Raw genomic sequence first — 19,761 nt, 5'->3', positions numbered from 1 at the left:
TGCTCCGCGGCGCCGCGCACCGGGACCGGCCCCGGCCGCGGGAACGCGCCCTCCCCCCCCCCCCGGATAGCCCCGTCCCGTCCCTCCCCGCCAGGGGGCGCCGCCGCGTCCGCCCCGTCGGGGGTGGCGGGGGTGGGAGGGGGGCCGGCCGTGCGCGCGCTGATTGGCCGAGCCGCCCGGCGGCCCCGCCCCCTCCCGGCCCTATATAAGGCGCGGCGGGGCGGGCGGGGGGCGGTGCCCGGGTTCGAGTCCCGCGTCCGCCGGCTCCGCTCCGCTCCGCTCGCCCGCTGCGGCCACAGCCCTGCGGCCCCGCTCCCCCCCCCCGGGGGCCGGCCCGGCCGCGGTGAGTGCGGGGGGGCTGCTGCTTCCAGCGGGGGTGGGAGCACGGTTAGGGGGCTGAGGGTCTGGGGGTGGGTGAAAGCGGGTGTGGGGGGGGGGGCCGGGAGGGGCAGGGTAAGGCTCCCAGCATGGGGTCGGGGGGCTGCGGAAGGGAGCGGGGGGTCCCGGTGGGCGGAGGGGGTCCTGGTGGTGCCGAGGGGGGTCCCCGTGGGGCGGGGGGGGTCCCGGGGGGACACGGTGGGTCCCCATGGGTGGGGGGGAGGCTCAGCCCCGCAGCCCCCCCCAGCAGCAGGTGCCCGGGATGCGGGTGACCCCATGGGATGTGGCTTTGCTCATCCTCTAGCAGGGTGTGCAAACAGAGGGTGGGGGGCTCGCGGCTCCCCCAGCCCCACCAGACCCTGGGGCTGCTTTCTAGCCTGGGGCTGCTAGAAACCCCCCCCCCCCCGGTGCTGCTGGGGACCCCACCTCGTCCCCTCCCCGCCCCGGTGAAGGCAGCGCCTCGCTGGGGTCTGCGCGGCTGCTGCGGGCCGGGGAATGTCTGACCCGGGGAATGTCTGACACGCAGCCTGCACCCAGCCTCGGCGAGAGGGAGCCGCCGGGTGTCAGCTTACACGCCTTATATAGCCCGGGTTAGGCCCGGGGGGAGCCGGGACACGACGGCCCCCGGCCCCCAGCCCGCAGCCCTGGGCGAGGCGTGGGGAGAGGCAGCCAGAGCCCAGCCCGACCCGGTCCCGTTCCCTGCGTTCAGGGCTCGGAAAGGGCATCGCGGCTCTTCCGAAGCGAGGTGCGACCGGGGCTGGCCCGAGTGCCCCGTGGCTTGGCAGGCTGACAGCTGTCAGCACGGTGCTGGCGGGCAGGGATGCGCTGGGATTCCCGGCCCAAAGCCCCAGTGCTGCGTGCGGCGATGGGCTCACTCCCAGGTAGCGGCTGCTCAGCCAGCTGCCGGAGCACCAGTGCTGCCAGCCGCCTCGCGGGGCATCACACAGCTCCCCTGCTGCTGCTGCTCATCCACCCGGCGAAAAGGCTTCTGGTTCCTGGCCCTGCCAGCTGCTGCCTCTCCGCGGTCTGAAACAGCCCTGGGGGTGCTGGGGTGGTTCTGGGGTGCTGTGAGGGAGAACCCGTCCCAGGTTTGGGAGAGGGAGGGCAGAGCCCATCTGGCTTCCTGGTGCCCGTCAGCGTTCGCCTGGGCCCCTCGGCTCTGGCGCTGCTGTCGGAGATGCTGATGGATTTGGGGTGCGTCGGTAACCACAGTGTGGGATGGTCGGGGTGGAGCTGCTGCTGGAAACGTGACCTGTCTCCTCCTGCCCCGTCCTGCCGGGCCCCCTCCTCGGCTGCTCTCCCCACGCCGTTCCCATGTCGCGCACCGTCGGGCTCACACCCTCTTCCCTTGCAGAGATGGGCGACATGGAGTCCTACAAGGTGATGCTCAACGGGCCGGCGCCCTGGGGGTTCAGGCTGCAGGGAGGGAAGGATTTCAGCATGCCACTCTCCATCTCTAGGGTAAGAGAAGCCAAGTGCCTCTGCGGCCTGTTCTCCTCTGTCTCTGCGGGTTGGAGGCCATAGCCGCAGCACCCAGGCAGCAGAGGCAGAGCCGTATGGGGGATGCGGGCGAGCTGGGGCCCCGGGAGCGCTGTGCCCGGCCCTGCCTGGCTCTGCTTAGCCTCCTCGGAGCCGCCTTATCAGCTCTGCTCTGGCAGGGGGTGTGTGTGTGTGTGCTGGGGGTGTTCCGGGCAGGGAACCGCAGCAACGCTATGCAACGCTGCTCAGCCTCTGCAGAGTCATCCTGGCTGCTGGGGGAGGCAGGGGAGGCCTCTTCCGGAGCGAGCCCCGCACAGGGGGAGGGCGGCCGCTCTCGATGTGTCTGAGCCACGGACCGGCTCCGATCTGCACCGTGACACCGGGCTCACTGACCTGGGGCCCGGCTTGTGCAGGGCACTCACTCCGTCTGCTCGAGGCTGCAGTCCTGCTGGCACGGGACACGTCCCATCCACAAAACCAGCCCATTTCCTGAGTGCAAACACACGAGCTGTTGTGCTGCCTGCTGCTCCTGCCTGGGGCACCCGGTGCGAGCTTCCCCCGGCGTGATGCTCACCAAGGCCGGGTCTGGCCCCCGGGTGCGTGTGGGTCCCTGTCCCTGGGTGGCCTGGCCCACGGGTGCTAGCAGCAGCTCCGGCCACAAAATTGCCTTATAAGCCTCGGAATGCGCCTGCACCGCCCGTGCTGCTGACGCTCGGGCAGCTGGCACGGGAGGCTGCTTCTCCGAGGACGGCCACGCCGGCGGCACCGGGCGCAGCGTGGGGGCCTGCCCCCGGCACCAGCCTTGGCGCTGGGTGCCCGTCCCCGAGGTGGGGGTGTCCGCAGCGCCCCGCACACAGCTCCCACCGGGGGGGGCACCATGCAAGGCTGCAATCGCCGGCACCGCTGCCCTGGGGCCAGCCGATCCTCGCCGAGCACAGAGACGGCTTCGGCGAGTTTATTCTCTAAAAAATGTTTCTCTTGGCTGCGAGCCAGCGCTTAACAAAGGGTCTGATCAGACGGAGGAGCCTCCGAGGGCCTAGGGCAGGGGCCTTGTGAAGCAAGAGGCAGTGTGCGCGCAGGCCAGCCCCGCTGCAGGGGCTCGGGAAGCGCAGGGCAGGGCAGAGCGGTGCGTGGGGCCCGGGGCGGAGGCGCTGGGGCTGCAAGCGGCTCCTGAGGAGCCTGGGGCTGGGCAGTGGCGGGGTGAGGAGCAACGAGGACATTCCCAGGGGATGCAGCCAGCTTTGCGGGGGCCCTGTGGCCGTGCTGGGCTGTGTGGCAGGGTGATGGGTGCTGTCTGATGGGGCGGTGTGACCCTCTGCACTGCTCTGCACCCCGGAGCTGCTCCCAGCCCTGAAGGCGCCGCCTGGGGCACGCTGGTGGCTCTGTGGGGTCCCGATGCCTCGGCTGCAAGGTGTCCCCAAGGTGGCAGAGCTGAGGTAGGGGCGTCAGTGGGCGCTGCATGGCGCATCCTGGAGCTTGCCAGCAGGGAAGAGGAGAGACATGGGTGCTGCGGGTGAGAGGGATGCTCCTTGTGCCCAGCTCACCTTGCTGGCGAGATGCGGAGCCCTGCAGGGAGGCTGCCCGGTGGCACCCAGAGGTGTGGGGAACAAAGGCCTGGCTGGGCGGAGAGGGGAGGAAGGAAACCAGGGCAGGAGGTTTAGCACAGGGGGCAGGAAACGGGAAGGCCAGAGCGGCTCCTGGCCGAGCCTGAGCCCTGAGCTGGCATCTGCAGGAGGGGCTTCCTGGCGTGGCGGTGCTGGCGTGGGCTGGGCGTGCCAGGACACAGCCTGCCGCGCTCCCCCTCCCCGGGCAGCCGTGCGAAAACCTCTCCCAGCTCCTGCCTCCAAACCCACGCAGCCACGCTCCTTCCCAGCCCCGAGGGCAGCAAGCCGGGGCTTGCAGGAGTGGCCAGGAGCTGGCCGGGAGCATCCTCTTGTCCCAAATACCGCAGGGGATGCCCGCGTCCCTCTGGGAACAGCGGTGAGGTGCAGGTGGAGCCGTGCCGTGTCTGGCACCGGGGGCAGGATTCGGCCTGGCGCAGGGGGGTCGAAGTACCTGGGGCAGGGAGCGCTGCGCCCAGGACGTGCCGGGCTCTGCGCATGGGCGAGGAGGGCCCCGATGCTCGGCGGCAGGGATTTTCCAGCCCTCTGACAACGCTGGGAATCTGGCTCGCTCCTTTTATGTTCATGTCGAACAGGGCTTGAGGAAATACTTGGTCCAAATCCAAGCGCCTTGAGTTCTTCCGCGCTGGAGGAGCAGGAATGGCTGCAGCCTGCCCACGTCTGTCTGACTGTCTGTCTGTCTGTCAGTGCCTGGGAGCTGCCTGCAGCGGCGCTGGGGCCTGCTCCCTGCTTGCCCCTTGGCTGCGCATCCCCGGCAGGAGCAGAGGGTGTTTAGGGCCGGGGGGGGGCAATCCCAGCCCCGTAGCTGAGCTGGGTGAGGGGTCCGAAGGGCCCAGGAGCGCAGCCCAGCTGGGGGATGCAGGGTCTGTCCCCCCCCACCCCGTGTTCCCCAGCTCAAGGCTGGGAGAGCGCCTGTGGTTTGCGGCCCCAAGGGGTGAGACGTGGGCTGCGTGACGGGCCCTGACTCACCCTGCTCGCTTCCAGCCCTGATACTTCAGGGAGCGAGGCAGAGCCAGCGCGGCCTCTGCCGACGGGCATCGCCTGGAAAGGCCGGGGTCTCCATGGAGCTCCCTGTGGGGATGGGGACGGCGCTGTCCTGGGGTGCTGGCACAGCCCCCAGCTGTGCTGTGCCTCAGGGCAGCGTCTGGAGTTAGTGCTTGGCTGCTGCAGCGAGGGAGAGGCTGCTCTGGGCTAAAGAACTGGGGAGCGTGGGGTGGTTCTGGGGTCCCTGTGTCAGGCCCGGTGCTGCTCTGGCCCCGCACTGCTGCAGCACCGTGCTGCGGGGCGGAGAGGCTGTCCTAAAACGGGACGAGCTGTGAGGGGTGTCCTGTGGTGTCCTGTGCCTGGCTGGGCAGAGCCTGGCTGACCTTGTCGCTGGCTCTCATGGGGACAAGATCATCCCTCCGCCGGGCTGGCCAGCTCCCCCTGACGCTCTCTGTCCTGCAGCTGACTCCGGGCGGGAAGGCGGCCCAGGCTGGCGTGGGAGTGGGCGACTGGGTGCTGTACATCGACGGGGAGAGCACCAGCGCCATGACGCACATCGAGGCCCAGAACAGGATCCGTGCCTGCGGGGACAGGCTCTGCCTCACGCTGAGCAGGTAGGGGCTCGCGGGGCCCACAAATACGGGGTGCTGGTGTGGCCAGAGCCAAGCTGGGGCCCTCTGCCCGTTGCCCCCTCTGGCCCTGCTGCCCCAGGGCAGTGTCAGGCAGCTCCTGCAGCCCTGTTTGGGTTCAAGGGCTCTGCTTGGCTGCGTGGGGCTCGACCCCGCTGCAGCAACCCCAGCTCCAAGCCCTCACCTCTGCCCGTGAGGCAGTGCTGGCTGGCCGTGGCTCCCTTAGGTGTCAGCACCCCATCGGTCCTGTCCGCGGGGGGATGGATGCTGGCCCCGTGCAGCTCCTGCCTCACTGTCTCCTCTCTTGCAGAGCCCAGAACCACCTGGGGAAGCCGCAGAAGGTAGGTGTTGCTGCGTCGCTGCCTGCAGCAGCTCGGCTCTGAGCTGGGGGTGGGGAAGTCTCCGAGCTTATCCGGAGGAGCGGACTTTGCTCCTGGGGCCCAAAGGCTTCTTGGGGACCAGGGTGTGTCTGGAGGGCTGGTACAGCAGCTCTGAGCCCTAGGGACACAAGAGATCAGGGGGAGCAGGACCTGCCCTGCAGGTGCCCAGTCCCCAGCTGCCACCGCTGGTCCTGGTTGCAGGCAGGGGTGCGGAGGGTCCAGGCAGCAGCAGCACGGCCTTTGGGCCCCACGTTTGCTGGTGCTGGAGCTCCCTGGCACAGAACTCCCTCCCTCCAGCTGCTGCACAGGGAGGCAGAGCCAGGGCCAGCGGCTGCTGGACAGAAGCCACCTGCATGCCTTCCGCTTTGTGCCGCGGGATGGTTGCGAGCAGCGCGTGTGCATGCCCGGCCCTGCCGCGGGGCAGCAGCGAGTGTGCGGGGCACTTACTAATCCTGCAGCAACCCTCGGGACGGGTGTGCAGCCTTGTGTCCTTGGGCTGGATGCCCTGCGGAGAGGGGACCTGGCTGGCAGAGCCCGGTGCCTGAAGCTCACGTGCTGTCCATGTTCACGTGCCCGGGTGTGTGTGGCTACGAGGGCCTGCAGGCGAGGACAAGCCCAGCTTTTCCACGTGGCTGCCCGCTGCGCTGCCTGGCCCAGGGCTGCCCCTTGCATGCTGCTTGACGTGTGAGCCCGTGTCTGTGTGTTTTGTCTCGCTCAGGACTCACTCCCCTGCTCTGAGCCCCCGAAATATAACTTCGCTCCCAGCACCGCCCTCAACAAAACAGCTCGGCCCTTTGGGGCCGGCTCGCCTCCGAACCCACGGCCCGGGCTGGTGACGAAACCCGTGACGTACGTGCCCCTGGCGCCCGCCTGCACCCCCCAGCACAATGGGTATGTTGCTGTCCATCCAGCTCCCCCAGAACACAGGGGAGCCCGCTGCCCGGCCCCGCTGCGCCTTGCATGCCAGGCACCCGTGGGTGGGAGCGGGTGACGGTGCCTGTGCCGGCTCCCCCGACGTCTGGTGCTGAGGCTGTGTAACAGGACCATAACGTGTGGGGACACTCACGCCTGCTCCTCGCTCGGGGACGTGTCCTCCTCCGCTGGCCTTTGGGGAGCCCTGCGGGGTGCAGCCTTATAGCACGCTCACTGGTGTCTGCGACAGCCCTGCACCGAGGGGCAGGAAGGCTGTGGCTGCCATGGATGCTATCGGCAGCCCAGGGTATTCTACGGGACTGCGGGGACGGGCTGGCAAAGGGAAGCCCTGCACAGCGCTGCCGTGTGCCTGGCCAGCTGCTGCTCCCTGCCTGTCCTGGCCACAGCAGCCACGGCACCCTGGAGCTGGGTGATGGGGGGACGTGGCCTTGGCTGCCCGCGGCACCCAGGCCTGGTTTGGGGGGCCGAGGGTGGCACAGACTGCTCTGTTGGCAATGTCCCTGCAGCCCAGCGTGCTCCCAGCCCCGGGCGAGCTGGACGTAGGTGGCAGGGGGAGTGGTGCAGGCTGTAGGTGAGCTCTGGAAACTTCTTGGGTGCTCTGGGTCTAATTTCACCTTCCTTCTCTTTCTTTCTCTCCTCCCTTTCTCTTTCCCTCTCCCCTACAGGTGCAGAGCCTTGACAAGTCAGTAAGCCTTTTGCCTGCTCTCTCTAGCCTTCCTGCATGCCTCTTGCCCTGTTAGTCCCCTGCTGGTGCCCCGTACACCTGGGGCAGGGTTAGCCTGCTGGCTCGGTGTCGCCGTGCTGGCAGCACACTCTACTTGGGCCACGTGGGTCTCTCCTGACATCGAGCTGTCCTTAGAGGTGCTGGCTGTGAGGGCACTGGGATGTCCTCGCACCTGGTTGTTTTTCTCTCCAGCATGTGGAAAGCTGCGCTGTGCACCCTGCCCATAGCACCACAGGTGTTTGCCAGGCTCCCGTAGTGCTTCCCTGTGTGTGATTTTGATCTTGGCTTTCTCTTGCCCTGTCCTCTCTCCTCCTGGCCTTTAGGGCCAGCCTCAAACTGCAGAGATGGAAAATGAGTGCCTAGAAGACGTCCTTACTGGGCCCTTCCTATGCGGACGATAAGTAAGGGGTGGGGAGGACGTGCGTATTTGGTATTTGGTGTGTCAAATACTTGCTGTTGTGCTGCTGTTGTGAGCCTGCAGAGGTATGGGGTGGCCTCGGGGAGGTGGTGATGCTGTGGGGATCCCCATGGGTCTGTGGAGCAGCGGTGGGGATGGGACATGGGCAGCGCTGCCCCATGCCGCCGGCTGGGCAGGGACAGGACGGTGCCAGCTGAACGCCCGCCCCTGTCACTCGCAGGCAGCCGCCGCAGCACCCCACTACCCCTATATATGACCCCAGCAAGTTGCATCTGATCGAGGACTCTGAGGACTGGCAGCCCCGCAACACCAACACCCAGTCCCGCTCCTTCCTCAAACTGGCCCAGCTGACGGGCACAGACAGCCGTAAGTCCCTGCGGGCCCTGGTGCTTGCCGGCTGCCCGGGGTGCCCAGAACAGGCCCTGGATGTGGGGTGAGGTGACATCGGTTTGTGGCCGTGATGTGCCTGTGGTGTCCCTGCGTGTGGCGTGGGCCCTGCGTGGGCACGTGGTGGTGCCATGGGGCTGTTTGGGGGCAGCAGGAAGGGGGTGCCAGGTTCTGTTCCGTCACGCTGTGTGGGGCCCTGGCTGCCGCCGACTGACTCTGTCTCCTCCTTTCTCTCTGGCTGCCCTCAGTGGAGGATCAAGACGAGGAGCTTGTTAGGAAGCCCAGGTAAGGGGTGGGCAGTGGGGTGCAGTACGAGCCCTGGGGCCTGCAGTGCCGGGGCTAGTCCCCTAGCCCCTTTTCCCTCCCACTGTGTCCTCTCCTGTCCCACCACCTCCTGGCTCCCTGCCCCTCTCTGTCCTTTCAGTGTCTGCAGAGCCGAGGTGGTCACTGCGCTGCAGCACCCGCTCTGTGCTCTCCCCTGCGATGGGCACCGCCGGCACTTGGCCACTGCTGTGCCCGTCCTGTCAGGGGGGTCCTGCCCGGGCACCACGCTGCCAGGCTGGGCTGTTCCCGTCCAGGTGTCCTGGTGCTGGGTGTCCCGATGCGTGTGTCCCTGGCAGGACCCAGGGCACTGCTGGCACTGGGGAGGCTGAGCTGCACCCACTGCATCCAGGACACAGCGGGTCGGTGGGGTCTGGTGGCACTGGCAGAGCCTGGCTGCAGGTGTAGGGAGGTGCTGAGCATTGTCTGGACCTTGGGCACGAAATCCTGTGATCGTGATGAGGGGCTGTGGGGGAGCTGGAATTGAGAGAGTGCTGCTGGCGTCACCATGGGGCTGTGGACAAGCCTTTGGGAATGCTCGGCCACGTGCCAGCGATTTACCGTTGTGCCGTCATTTTCTCACCGCCGCAGGGGTCCTCGTGTGTCATTCTGGGGTACCGAGGAGGAGTGGTGAGTGCCGGGCTGTGCCGGGCGTTGATGTATGCCCGGCCCCTGTCAGCACTGCCCCATGCCTCTGGCTGTCAGAAGCAGGGGCATGTCAGTGCCAGCTGAGTCCCTGCCCCTGTCACTCGCAGCCAGCCCCTGCATTCCCCTGGGACCCCCACGCGTGACCCGGGCAAGTTGCGGCTGATCGAGGATGCTGAGGACTGGCAGCCCCGCACCGGCACCTCCCAGTCCCGCTCCTTCCGCAAACTGGCCCGGCTGACGGGCACAGACGGCCGTAAGTTCCTGCGGGGCCTGGTGCCCGGAGCCAGTGGTGGCTGTGGGGCCGAGTGTCATGGTCTGGCTGTGGTGGCCCCGTGGTGGCCCTGTGTGGGCACGTGGTGGTGCTGCGGGGCTGGTTCAGGGGCAGCAGGGAGGGGGTGCCTGGTTATGTTGCATCATGCCGTGCGGGGCCATGGCTGCTGCCAACTGACTCTGTCTCCTTCTTTCTCTCTGGCTGCCCTCAGTGGAGGATCACGATGAGGAGCTTGTTAGAAAGCCCAGGTAAGGGGTGGGCAGTGGGGTGCAGCATGAGCTCCTTCCTGGCCATGTGGCCCAGGGTGTCGGGGCTCAGTCCCCAGCCCATTCTCCCTCCCACTGTCCTGACACCTCCTTGCTCCCTGCCCATGATGGGTACTGCTGGTACTCAGCCACTGTTGTACCCGTCCTGTCATGAGTGTCCTGTCTTAGCATTGCGCTGCGAGGGTGGGCTGTCCCCATCCAGGTGTCCTGATAGTGGGCTGTTCCCACCTGAGGGGTCCTGGTGCTGGGTGTCCCCATGCGTGTGTCCCCGGCAGGACCCAGGGCACTGCTGGCACTGGGGAAGCTGAGCTGCACGCACTGCATCCAGGACACAGGGGGTCGGTGGGGCCTGGGGGCACTGGCTGTGGGTGTAGGGAGGTACGAGGCAGCACCGGGACCTCAGGCAACAGGAGGTTCCTCGTGACTGTTTTGGGACAAGTGCTACCAGCATCTTTGGTGGGCTGGGGATGAGCCAGGGAAATGCTCAGTGCTGCATGCCAAACATTTACCATTGTGCCACCATTTCCTTGCCACCGCAGGGATTCCCGCGGGTCGTTCTATGGCACAGTGGAACAGCGGTGAGTGCCGGGCTGTGCCAAGGGTTGGTGTGTGCTGGGCCTTTGAGCAGCTCTGCCCTGTGCTGCCTGCTGGGCAGGGGAAGGAATAGGATGGTGCCAGCTGAGCACCTGCCCCTGCCACTCGCAGGCAGCCCATGGAGCCTGTGGAGCCCCCCGAGACCCCCGCTTGTGACCCGGGCAAGTTGCGGCTGATCGAGGATGCTGAGGACTGGCAGCCCCGCACCGGCACCTCCCAGTCCCGCTCCTTCCGCAAACTGGCCCGGCTGACGGGCACAGACGGCCGTAAGTTCCTGCGGGGCCTGGTGCCCGGAGCCAGCCCTGGGTTTGGGGCCGAGTGCCAGGGTCTGGCTGTGGTGGCCCCGTGCTGTCCCTGTGTGTGGCATGGGCTGGTTCAGGGGCAGCAGGAAGGGGGTGCCCAGTTCTGTTCTGTCATGCTGTGTGGGGCCCTGGCTACTGCCTACTGACTCTGTCTCCTCCTTTCTCTCTGGCTGCCCTCAGTGGAGGATCACAATGAGGAACTTGTTAGGAAGCCCAGGTAAGGGGTGGGCAGTGGGGTGCAGCATGAGCTCCTGGCCATGCGGCTGGCTCAGCCCCCAGTCCATTTGCATTCCCACTGTGTCCTCTCCTGTCCCACCACCTCCTTGCTCCCTGCCCCTCTCTGTCCTTTCAGTGTCTGCAGAGCCGAGGTGGTCACTGCGCTGCAGCACCCGCTCTGTGCTCTCCCCTGCGATGGGCACCGCCAGCACTTCGGCCACTGCTGTGCCCGTCCTGTCAGGGGGGTCCTGCCCAGGCACCACGCTGCCAGGCTGGGCTGTTCCCGTCCAGGTGTCCTGGTGCTGGGTGTCCCGATGCGTGTGTCCCCGGCAGGACCCAGGGCACTGCTGGCACTGGGGAGGCTGAGCTGCACCCACTGCATCCAGGACACAGCGGGTCGGTGGGGTCTGGTGGCACTGGCAGAGCCTGGCTGTGGGCATCGGGACGTGCAGGACAGCACCGGGACCTTGTCACAAGGCAGTGATACCGGTGTGGGGCTGCAGGGAGGTTGGACTGGGCCTAGCGCTGCTGGTGTCACTGTGCGGCTTGGGTTAAGTCATGGGGAATGCTCCACGTCACAAGCCAAGCATTTACCGTTGTGCCGCCATTTTCTCAACGCCGCAGGGATTCCCGCGGGTCGTTCTATGGCACAGAGGAGCAGTGGTGAGTGCCGGGCTGTGCCAAGGGTCGGTGTGTGCTGGGCCTTTGGGCAGCGCTGCCCCGTGACGCTGTCTGGGCAGGGGCAGGTTGGTGCCAGCTGAGCCCCTGCCACTCGCAGGCAGCCCGTGGAGCCTGAGGATCCCCCCGAGACTCCCGCGTGTGACCCGGGCAAGTTGCGGCTGTTTGAGGACGCTGTGGACTGGCAGCCCCGCACTGGCACCTCCCAGTCCCGCTCCTTCCGCAAACTGGCCCGGCTGACGGGCACAGACGGCCGTAAGTTCCTGTGGGGCTGAGTGTCAGGGTCTGGCCGTGGTGGTCCTGTGTGTGGCGTGGGCCCTGTGGTGGGGCTGTTCAGGGGCAGCAGGGAGGGGGTGCCTGGTTTTGTTCCATTGTGCCGTGTGGGGCCATGACTGCCGCCGACTGACTCTGTCTCCTCCTCTCTCCCCACCGCACGCAGTGGAAGATGTCTTTGATAGGAAGCCCAGGTAAGGGGTGGGCAGCGGGGTGCAGCACGAGGTGGGCTGCATGTCCCGGGCAGGACGCTGGGCACCGATGGCACTGAACTGTGGAGGTTGAGTGGCACCGCAGCCCCTTGTGCTGCTGTGTTAAATAGGAGAGTGGTGGCACTGGAAACCTTGCTGTGGGTGCTGGGAGGTGCTGGGCAGTGCTGGGATTCCTGTCACAAGAGCCCATGAGATTCCTGTGGGGCTGCAGGGGCCAGGCTGATCTGCTGAGCACTGCTGGCTGCTCCGTGGGGCTTTGGCCATGTCCGAAATGGAGCAGGAGCTGGGGGAGGCCATGCCCTGCAGAGCTGGGGCAGGTCTGTCCACTCACACTGGTGGCACCTCTTGTGTCTTCCCATTTCTGTGATCCCTCCTGCCTCGGCATTGTGACCACTGGGTACCCAAGCTGGGAGGCAGCACGGGTGCAAGGGCAGCTGGCATCGCTGTGGGGTTGGGGATAGGCCAGGGGAATGCTCCGTGCCACGTGCCAATCATTTACCATTGTGCCACCATTTTCTCCACGCCACAGGGATTCCCGTGGGTCCTTCTGTAGCACAGTGGAGCAGCGGTGAGTGCCGGGCTGTGCCAAGGGTTGGTGTGTGCTGGGCCCTTTGGGCAGCTCTGCCCCGTGTTGCCTGCTGGGCAGGGGCAGGAGCAGGATGGTGCCAGCTGAGCACCTGCCCCGGCCACTCGCAGGCAGCCCCAGCAGCCTGTGGAGCCCCCTGAGACCCCCGCTTGTGACCCGGGCAAGTTGCGGCTGATTGAGGATGCTGAGGACTGGCAGCCCCGCACCGGCACCTCCCAGTCCCGCTCCTTCCGCAAACTGGCCCGGCTGACGGGCACAGACGGCCGTAAGTTCCTGCGGGGCCTGGTGCCCGGAGCCAGTGGTGGCTGTGGGGCCGAGTGTCATGGTCTGGCTGTGGTGGCCCCGTGCTGTCCCTGCGTGTGGCATGGGCTGTGCAGGGCCATGTGGTGGTGCTGCGGGGCTGTTTGGGGGCAGCAGGAAGGGGGTGCCCAGTTCTGTTCTGTCATGCTGTATGGGGCTACGGCTGTCCCCGACTGACTTTGTCTATTCCTTTATCCCTGGCTGCCCTCAGTGGAGGATCACAATGAGGAACTTGTTAGAAAGCCCAGGTAAGGGGTGGGCTGCGGGGCACAGCACGAGCCATGGGGCCCACGGTGCTGGGGCTCAGCCCTGGCCCATTCACCTTCCCACTGTCTTCTGTCCTGCCACCTCCGTGCTCATCACTGTCCTTTCAGTGTCTGCAGAGCCGAGGTGGTCACTGTGCTGCAGCACCCGCTCTGTGCTCTCATCTGCGATGGGCACCGCCGGCACTTGGCCACTGCTGTGCCCGTCCTGTCAGGGGGGTCCTGCCCGGGCACCACGCTGCCAGGCTGGGCTGTTCCCATCCAGGTGTCCTGATAGTGGGCTGTTCCCACCTGAGGTGTCCTGGTGCTGGGTGTCCCCATGCGTGTGTCCCCGGCAGGACCCAGGGCACTGCTGGCACTGGGGAGGCTGAGCTGCACCCACTGCATCCAGGACACAGCGGGTCGGTGGGGTCTGGTGGCACTGGCAGAGCCTGGCTGTGGGCATCGGGACGTGCAGGACAGCACCGGGACCTTGTCACAAGGCAGTGATACCAGTGTGGGGCTGCAGGGAGGTTGGACTGGGCCTAGCGCTGCTGGTGTCACTGTGCGGCTTGGCTTAAGTCATGGGGAATGCTCCGTGCGGCATGCCAGGTACTTACTGTTGTGCCGCCATTTTCTCGAAGCCACAGTGGACCCCGCGTGTCGTTCTATGGCACAGAGGAGCAGTGGTGAGTGCCGGGCCCTTGGGTAGTACTGCCCCGTGCTGCTGGTTGGGCAGGAGCAGGATGGTGCCAGCTGAGCACCTGCCCCTGCCACTCGCAGGCAGCCCGTGGAGCCTGAGGATCCCCCCGAGACTCCCGCGTGTGACCCGGGCAAGTTGCGGCTGTTTGAGGACGCTGAGGACTGGCAGCCCCGCACCGGCACCTCCCAGTCCCGCTCCTTCCGCAAACTGGCCCGGCTGACGGGCACAGACGGCCGTAAGTTCCTGCGGGGCCTGGTGCCCGGAGCCAGTGGTGGCTGTGGGGCCGAGTGTCGTGGTCTGGCTGTGGTGGCCCCGTGGTGGCCCTGCGTGTGGAAGTGGGCTGTTGGGGGCAGCAGGGAGGGGGTGCCCAGTTCCGTTCCGTCGTGCCGTGTGGGGCTGTGGCTGCCGCCGACTGACTGTCTCCTCCTCTCTCCCCGCCGCGTGCAGTGGAAGATGATGATGTGTTTGTTAGGAAGCCCAGGTAAGGGGTGGGCAGCAGGGCGCAGCACGAGGTGGGCTGCATGTCCCGGGCAGGACGCTGGGCACTGCTTTCACTGAGCTGAGGAGGTCGAGCTGCACCGCAGCCCCTTGTGCTGCTGCGTTAAATAGGAGAGTGGTGGCACTGGAAACCTTGCTGTGGGTGCTGGGAGGTGCTGGGCAGCGTTTGGATGTTCAGAGTGAGGGTTCGTCAGGGTCAGGCCATGTCTGGAGGCAAGGAAGCTGCAGGCGCTGGAGGAGACCTGTTGGCAGCACTTCTGGCTTTGTACTTCACCTTCCCTCCTGCCTTGGTGTTTGAGTGCTGTTTCCAGATCTGCCTGGTTCGCTCTGTAGCAACTAAATTCTATTCTTATAGCCTGCTCCTTTTTCTGTTTGCCCTGGAGAGGCACAGAGCTGCCGGCTCTCTGTCACTGTCCTTGCCCCTCTGGACCTCGCTTGCCCTGGCTTCTCACAAGCCCGGTGCTGGCAGCATGCCGTGGGGGTCACAGGCGCTGCCACCCGGGACCAGCCTGGCCCTGCCTTTCCCTGCCTCTGCTGGAGCTGGCCCCGGGGCTCCCCACACCAGGCCAGCTGTAGGGTGCTGTGCGTGAGGCTGGGGGTACCTGGCCACTGGGCTGCAGTGGTGTGTGCGATCCTACAGGTCCCTGCCACCCTACAGCACCCGACAACTGGGGCACGGCACCCCGGCAGCTCGATGCTCCCACCCTGCTGGGTGCCACAGACGCGGGGGTGCTGCATCCCCCAGCACCAAACCCGCTACCGGCTGGGCAAGGGGGCTCGGCCAGCTCCTGGCTGCGGGGTGGGGGTCCCTTGCATGCACAGGCCCGCCGGGCAGCCAGCCCGTGCCACGGGGGTGAGCGTGGCAGGCTGGATTAACTGCTGGTTCTGTAGCCAGGTCTCCGTGCTGGACCCGTCCCCGGGAGCAGCGATGAAAACAGAGCTGGGACTGGGTGAGTGAAACGTTCCCTGTGGGTTCGGGGCAAGAGGAATGGGGGCAGAGGTAGGGCTGGTGCCGGGGGTTTGGGAGCACCGTCCAGGAGGCTTGTGTGTGTGTGCAGCCCCCAGGACCCCCGCTGCCACCCCTGGCCCTGCCAGCCGCCCACCCTGGGCTGTGGACCCGTCGTTCGCCGAGCGCTACGCCCCGGACAAGACGAGCACAGTGCTGAGCAAGCACAGCCAGCCGGCCACGCCGACCCCCATGCAGAACCGCAGCTCCATCGTGCAGGCAGCCCAGCAGGCACCCGAAGGCCTCGGCCGCACGCCGCTCTGCTTCAAGTGCAACAAGGTCATCAGGTGAGCCCTGGCCACCCGCCACCATCCTGCCGCCCTCCTGGGCACGTGCCAGGCCCTGGCGGGGCTGACGTGGCTCTGTCCCGCCGCAGGGGACGCTACCTGGTGGCACTGGGACATTACTACCACCCCGAGGAGTTCACCTGCTGCCAGTGCAGGAAGGTGCTGGATGAGGGTGGTTTCTTCGAGGAGAAGGGCTCTATCTTCTGCCCCAAGTGCTATGACACGCGCTACGCGCCCAGCTGCGCCAAGTGCAAGAAGAAGATCACCGGGGTGAGTGTCCCTCAGCCCACCCCATGCCTCCTGTCCATGCTCCCCGCTCACCTACGTGTTCCCAGCTCTGTCCCTTCCCCTCCTGCTGGACCTTTGCCCCAGGGACCTCCCGTCCCTTTCAGTCCTGGGTGGGGGTCTGCCACAGCGGGTGGTGGCCCTGCGCCCAGCTGACAGCGTCTCTCCAGGAGGTGATGCACGCGCTGAAGATGACCTGGCACGTGCAGTGCTTCACCTGCGCAGCCTGCAAAACTCCCATCCGCAACCGTGCCTTCTACATGGAGGAGGGACAGCCCTACTGTGAGAGAGGTAGGACCCAGAGGGACCCCACGTGTCACCCCGGGGCACCGGCCACCACCAGGGCTCGGCACCTCGTGGCAGGAGCCCAGGGTGAGCTTCCCTGCGCTGCGGGGCTCTCCCCGAGCCCCGGGGAAGGCTGGGTGTCCCCCGAGCCCTCTGTCCCCGTCCTCCCCGGCTGCTGGGTGGTGCCATCACTGGCGGGTTGCCACGGCGATGACGGAGGATGCACATCAAAGTGAGTGCTGCATCCTGGGAGCTGAGGTTCACCTCCTCCCTGCAGCATGGTGGCGGCCGGGGACACCCTGCCCTGGGTGCTTGGTGCCTCGGAGCCACCACTTCGAGCTTTGTCCCTGTCCTGGGCTGGAAGTGAGATGTCCCTAGGCTGTGTCCTGCTGCACGGGGACCCGAGGGGTCGCAGGCTGGGGGAACGCTGACCCGGGCTCTGCCTCTGCTCGCAGACTACGAGAAGATGTTTGGCACCAAGTGCCGCGGCTGCGACTTCAAGATCGATGCTGGGGACCGGTTCCTGGAGGCGCTGGGGTTCAGCTGGCACGACACTTGCTTCGTCTGTGCGGTGAGCCACACGTCTGTCTCTTCCTTCTCTCCCCGGATGCTGGCTGGAGGCCAGCATGACTCTGTGGTCATGCGCCACGTGGGGGGGATCTGCCCACAGCACGGGGGCCCTGGGCCCGCGAGTTTTTCCCCACCTTGCTCTGTGCTGGTGCCTCTGAGCCTGCTGCTCCTTGGCGCCTGCACGAGGCCAGTGCTGAGTGGGAGGGCAGCTGGGGCTGAGCGTGGGAGGGGACCCCGGGGACCCCGCTGACTGCCTGCGCTCTCCTCCCCAGATCTGCCAGACCAACCTGGAAGGGAAGACGTTCTACTCCAAGAAGGACAAGCCGCTGTGCAAGAGCCACGCTTTCTCCCACGTGTGAGGCGCGGGAGCCCGGCTGTGCCCACGCATGCCCCTGGCCCTGCATGCTCCTCTCCCACCCCTTCCCCTGCCCCAGGGAGCCAGGCTGGGACCTCACCCCTTCCCCTCACTCCTGCCTCTTTCCTGGCTGGGCTCCAGCAGAGGCAGCGCCGGCCTCAGAGCCCCTTCTTGCTGGGTGGCTTCTTCTGTGCCCCCCCGGCTGACCTAGGAGCCCGGGGAAGGGGATGCCACGTGGCTCTGCTGCCCCTGAGCCGCTCAGAGTCGGGGCTGGAGTCAGGGGTGGGTGCCTGGCTGCAGTGGGGCTGCTTCCTTGCCTGGATGCTCCTCAGGGCAGAGCCACTCCTAGCGCATCCCTGAGCAGGCGAGGACCAGCCCCAGCCCCTGCCGAGCTCCTTCACCTTCCCTGCTTTGTGCTCAGCGCGTGGGGCTGGAGAACCGGCTCTTCTCCCCCTGCCTGCTGTGACCCCACTGCCCACTGCGTTGCACACCGCGGCGGTGCCTTCCTGTGGCTACGGGCCGGGGAGCTCTGTGCCTTGTGTCCCTGCACCCAGCTCCCCGCTGCTCCCCTGGGGTTGGCGGGGGGCAGCACCCCCTGCCCAGCCGTGCCGGGGTGCAGGGCCCCGTGCCGGCCTCTGGCTCCCTGCAAGGCTCGGAAACAGCTTCCTACCAAAGAGCGTGTGCCGCCGCTGTCCCAGCACTGTAAAATGCCTCTCCCAAACCCCCACTCTTTGTTTGGGCTGCGTCTGATGTAGCCACGGTGCTTTTAGTGCCTTTAATAAACACTTCTCTGCAAGTGCCCGCTGTCTTGGGGCCTGTGGTTTCACTGAGCGAGGGGCGGTGGGGCCGGGAAGGTGGCGCGCAGCCCTCGCCCCGCTCTGCCTGGAGCCTTGCCCCGGGGCCTGACTCAGCTCGCAGTGAAAAGCTTCGCCTCGGGTTTCTCCTCCTCTGCCCCTGGGTCTCCCCGCCTGCTTTTAGCAGGCAGAGGCTAACGGAGGCAGTAATTAATCCAGGAGGCAAAGCTGGGGCTGGGCTGAGCGAGGGGTTATTGGGGTCGGACAGCACAGCGGCGTCCCCGCTTACCGGCATCGTCACCGCAGCCTGGAGGCCGCGCAGGGGACAAGGAGTCATTGGCAGGAGCGCCGTGGTGCTGGGCGTGCTTCGGCGCCACGCAGCCACGCGGCCGCGCGTTAAGTACAGCTGCTGTCCCAGAGGACGGGCGCGAGGCAGCGCCGGCAGCGCCGGCTGGAACAGGCTCGGGGGCAGTGGGCGTGGGGAAGAGCTGCTCCCACTGCTCCGCTCTGGCAGCCGTAGCGGTCATTAATAATTGCAGCTCTTAACGTGATGAGCAATCGTAAGGAAAAGTGTCTTGCTAATCTGCTGGAACGTTCTGCCGGGGGCAGGATCTGGCTGCGGGAACCAAACCCCACCCGGAGCCAGGCCGAGGTGCGGGGCCCCCGGTCTCCGGAGAGATGCAAAGCCCGTCAGAGACCGGCAGGGAGGAGGTGGAATAACTGGGACTTACTGGGAGGTTGAGTTGGGTCCTGTCCCAGGCTGAGGGGGATCGTGGGTGGTGTGAAGCGAACGGGGACGGCGACACCGCTGAGCTGGGTGGGTGAGAAGGGGCAGAACAGCCAGCCTGGCAGGGACAGAAAAAGCACGGCCGTGGCGAAGCCTGCGCGTCAATCCTGGCTGCGAAGCCAAGGTCAGGGGAAGTGGGGAGAAGGTGGCACAGCCACAGCAGGGACACAAAACCGAGCAGACGGCAGGGAAGGGGCAGGCAGCCGGGCGTGACGGTGCCCCAGTCGCTGGGGTGGCACATCCTGGGAACGGGTTGTGCCAGCCGAGCCACGGGGCACCGGCCTCGGAGCGGGGCAAGGGCAGCCCCAGCCTGCTCTGGGCTGGTGGGGACGGGGTGGCAGAGGTCACAGCGAAACCTCTCCGTGCGCCGGTGGCCTGCACCCAGCGGGGCTCTGCTGCATCCAACACTTGGTGCCCCGTTTGTTGCCTCTGGTCCCTACTGATGGCCTCCGGGAGCCGAAGTGCTGCCGTGCTTTGCCGAGAGCGGCTGTGCGCACCATGCGAGGAGCTCAGGCGGCGGAAGGAGGGTCTCGGGTGGGCTGCGGAGGTGGAGCCTGGGGAGGGGCTGCAGCCGCGCTGCTCCGAGAACAAAGCCTCGCGGTGCCGGGCTCCGCGGGTCCCAGCGCGGGCTCCCACCTCCGCCACCCCCAAAGGCAGCTGGGCCGCTCACAGGGCGCCTGCCACAACCCCCGGCCCCCGCACCGGCAGCTGCTCGACAGCTGCTCCCGAGCCCTCTGAGCCTCCAAGGGCGGCTCCGGCTTCAGCCTGGCTCGGAAACGCCGCTGCAAGGAGGGCGTGGGCAGGGGGCAGCCACCCCGTCCTTGTCCCACTGTGCATGGGGGGCTCAAGGCTGGGTGGCTCTCAAGGGCACGGTGCCCTGGGCTGCAGGGATCGCCTCCCCTGGCTTTGTCACCGTGGTGTGGATGTCCCTTTGACACGGCTGCTGGCCTGTTTTGTGCCTGGGGTGTGGGGACACGGGCAGGGTGACGCTGGTGTCCATGGTGCGGGGCTGCCCACCTGGCTGGGAGCAGATGGAGCTGGAGCTGGGCACACTCTGGCCCCGCAGGGCCATGCCTGGGGTCGGCTGGAAGCGGTTTGGGGGGCTGCACGAGGGGCAAATCCTGGTGGAGACGGGGCTATGGGGGTCTGGGGCGGTTAGGGGGCAGGGGGGCAGCAGCTGGGATGGGCAGGGACGGAGGGGCAGGCTGGCACCAAAGGGGACCCCATGGCACAGGGGACCCCACAAAGGCTGGGGGCACAGCTGGGGGGCTCGGAGGGCAAAGCAGGGGGCGTGGGGGTGCGGGATGGAGGGACGCTGATGGCGGGGGGGGTCCCGTCGGGGTGCAGG

The 19,761-nt window shown here is 67.0% G+C and overlaps 1 protein-coding gene and 1 long non-coding RNA gene across 18 annotated transcripts; one reads left to right on the top strand and one right to left on the bottom strand.

Moving 5' to 3' along the window:
* The first annotated feature begins 288 nt into the window (after positions 1-288).
* Positions 289-17,633, top strand: PDLIM7 (PDZ and LIM domain 7). Of its 17 annotated transcripts, XM_035338708.1 has the most exons (28): positions 289-343; positions 1,733-1,839; positions 4,926-5,077; positions 5,403-5,433; positions 7,071-7,087; positions 7,768-7,913; positions 8,183-8,219; positions 8,847-8,885; positions 9,011-9,156; positions 9,386-9,422; positions 9,980-10,018; positions 10,146-10,300; positions 10,517-10,553; positions 11,177-11,215; positions 11,331-11,485; positions 11,670-11,697; positions 12,245-12,283; positions 12,412-12,566; positions 12,813-12,849; positions 13,488-13,532; positions 13,627-13,781; positions 13,994-14,027; positions 14,936-14,994; positions 15,103-15,337; positions 15,427-15,607; positions 15,793-15,913; positions 16,363-16,478; positions 16,750-17,633. In XM_035338708.1, the coding sequence occupies exons 2-28, from the start codon at positions 1,735-1,737 to the stop codon at positions 16,834-16,836; spliced, it is 2,427 nt and encodes an 808-aa protein (XP_035194599.1). In that variant the 5' UTR covers positions 289-343; positions 1,733-1,734; the 3' UTR covers positions 16,837-17,633. The 17 variants fall into 17 exon arrangements, 16 of the variants coding, with proteins under 16 accessions (XP_035194599.1, XP_035194602.1, XP_035194603.1 ...); XR_004754407.1 differs by lacking the exons at positions 289-343; positions 13,994-14,027; positions 16,363-16,478; positions 16,750-17,633 and having other exon boundaries at positions 14,940-14,994; XM_035338711.1 differs by lacking the exons at positions 289-343; positions 8,183-8,219; positions 8,847-8,885; positions 9,011-9,156.
* Positions 8,243-10,765, bottom strand: LOC118173824. The gene is made up of 4 exons (XR_004754408.1): positions 10,653-10,765; positions 10,473-10,475; positions 10,127-10,132; positions 8,243-8,310 (listed from the first exon to the last, which is right to left on the bottom strand). It is a non-coding gene; the product is annotated as an uncharacterized LOC118173824 (long non-coding RNA).
* Positions 17,634-19,761: the final 2,128 nt, after the last annotated feature.

The sequence above is a fragment of the Oxyura jamaicensis genome, chromosome 13, assembly GCF_011077185.1.
Source record: "Oxyura jamaicensis isolate SHBP4307 breed ruddy duck chromosome 13, BPBGC_Ojam_1.0, whole genome shotgun sequence".
Classification (NCBI taxonomy): Eukaryota; Metazoa; Chordata; class Aves; order Anseriformes; family Anatidae; genus Oxyura; species Oxyura jamaicensis.
Note: the sequence above shows the minus strand (reverse complement) of the source record. Positions and strands in the feature narration are given on the sequence as shown.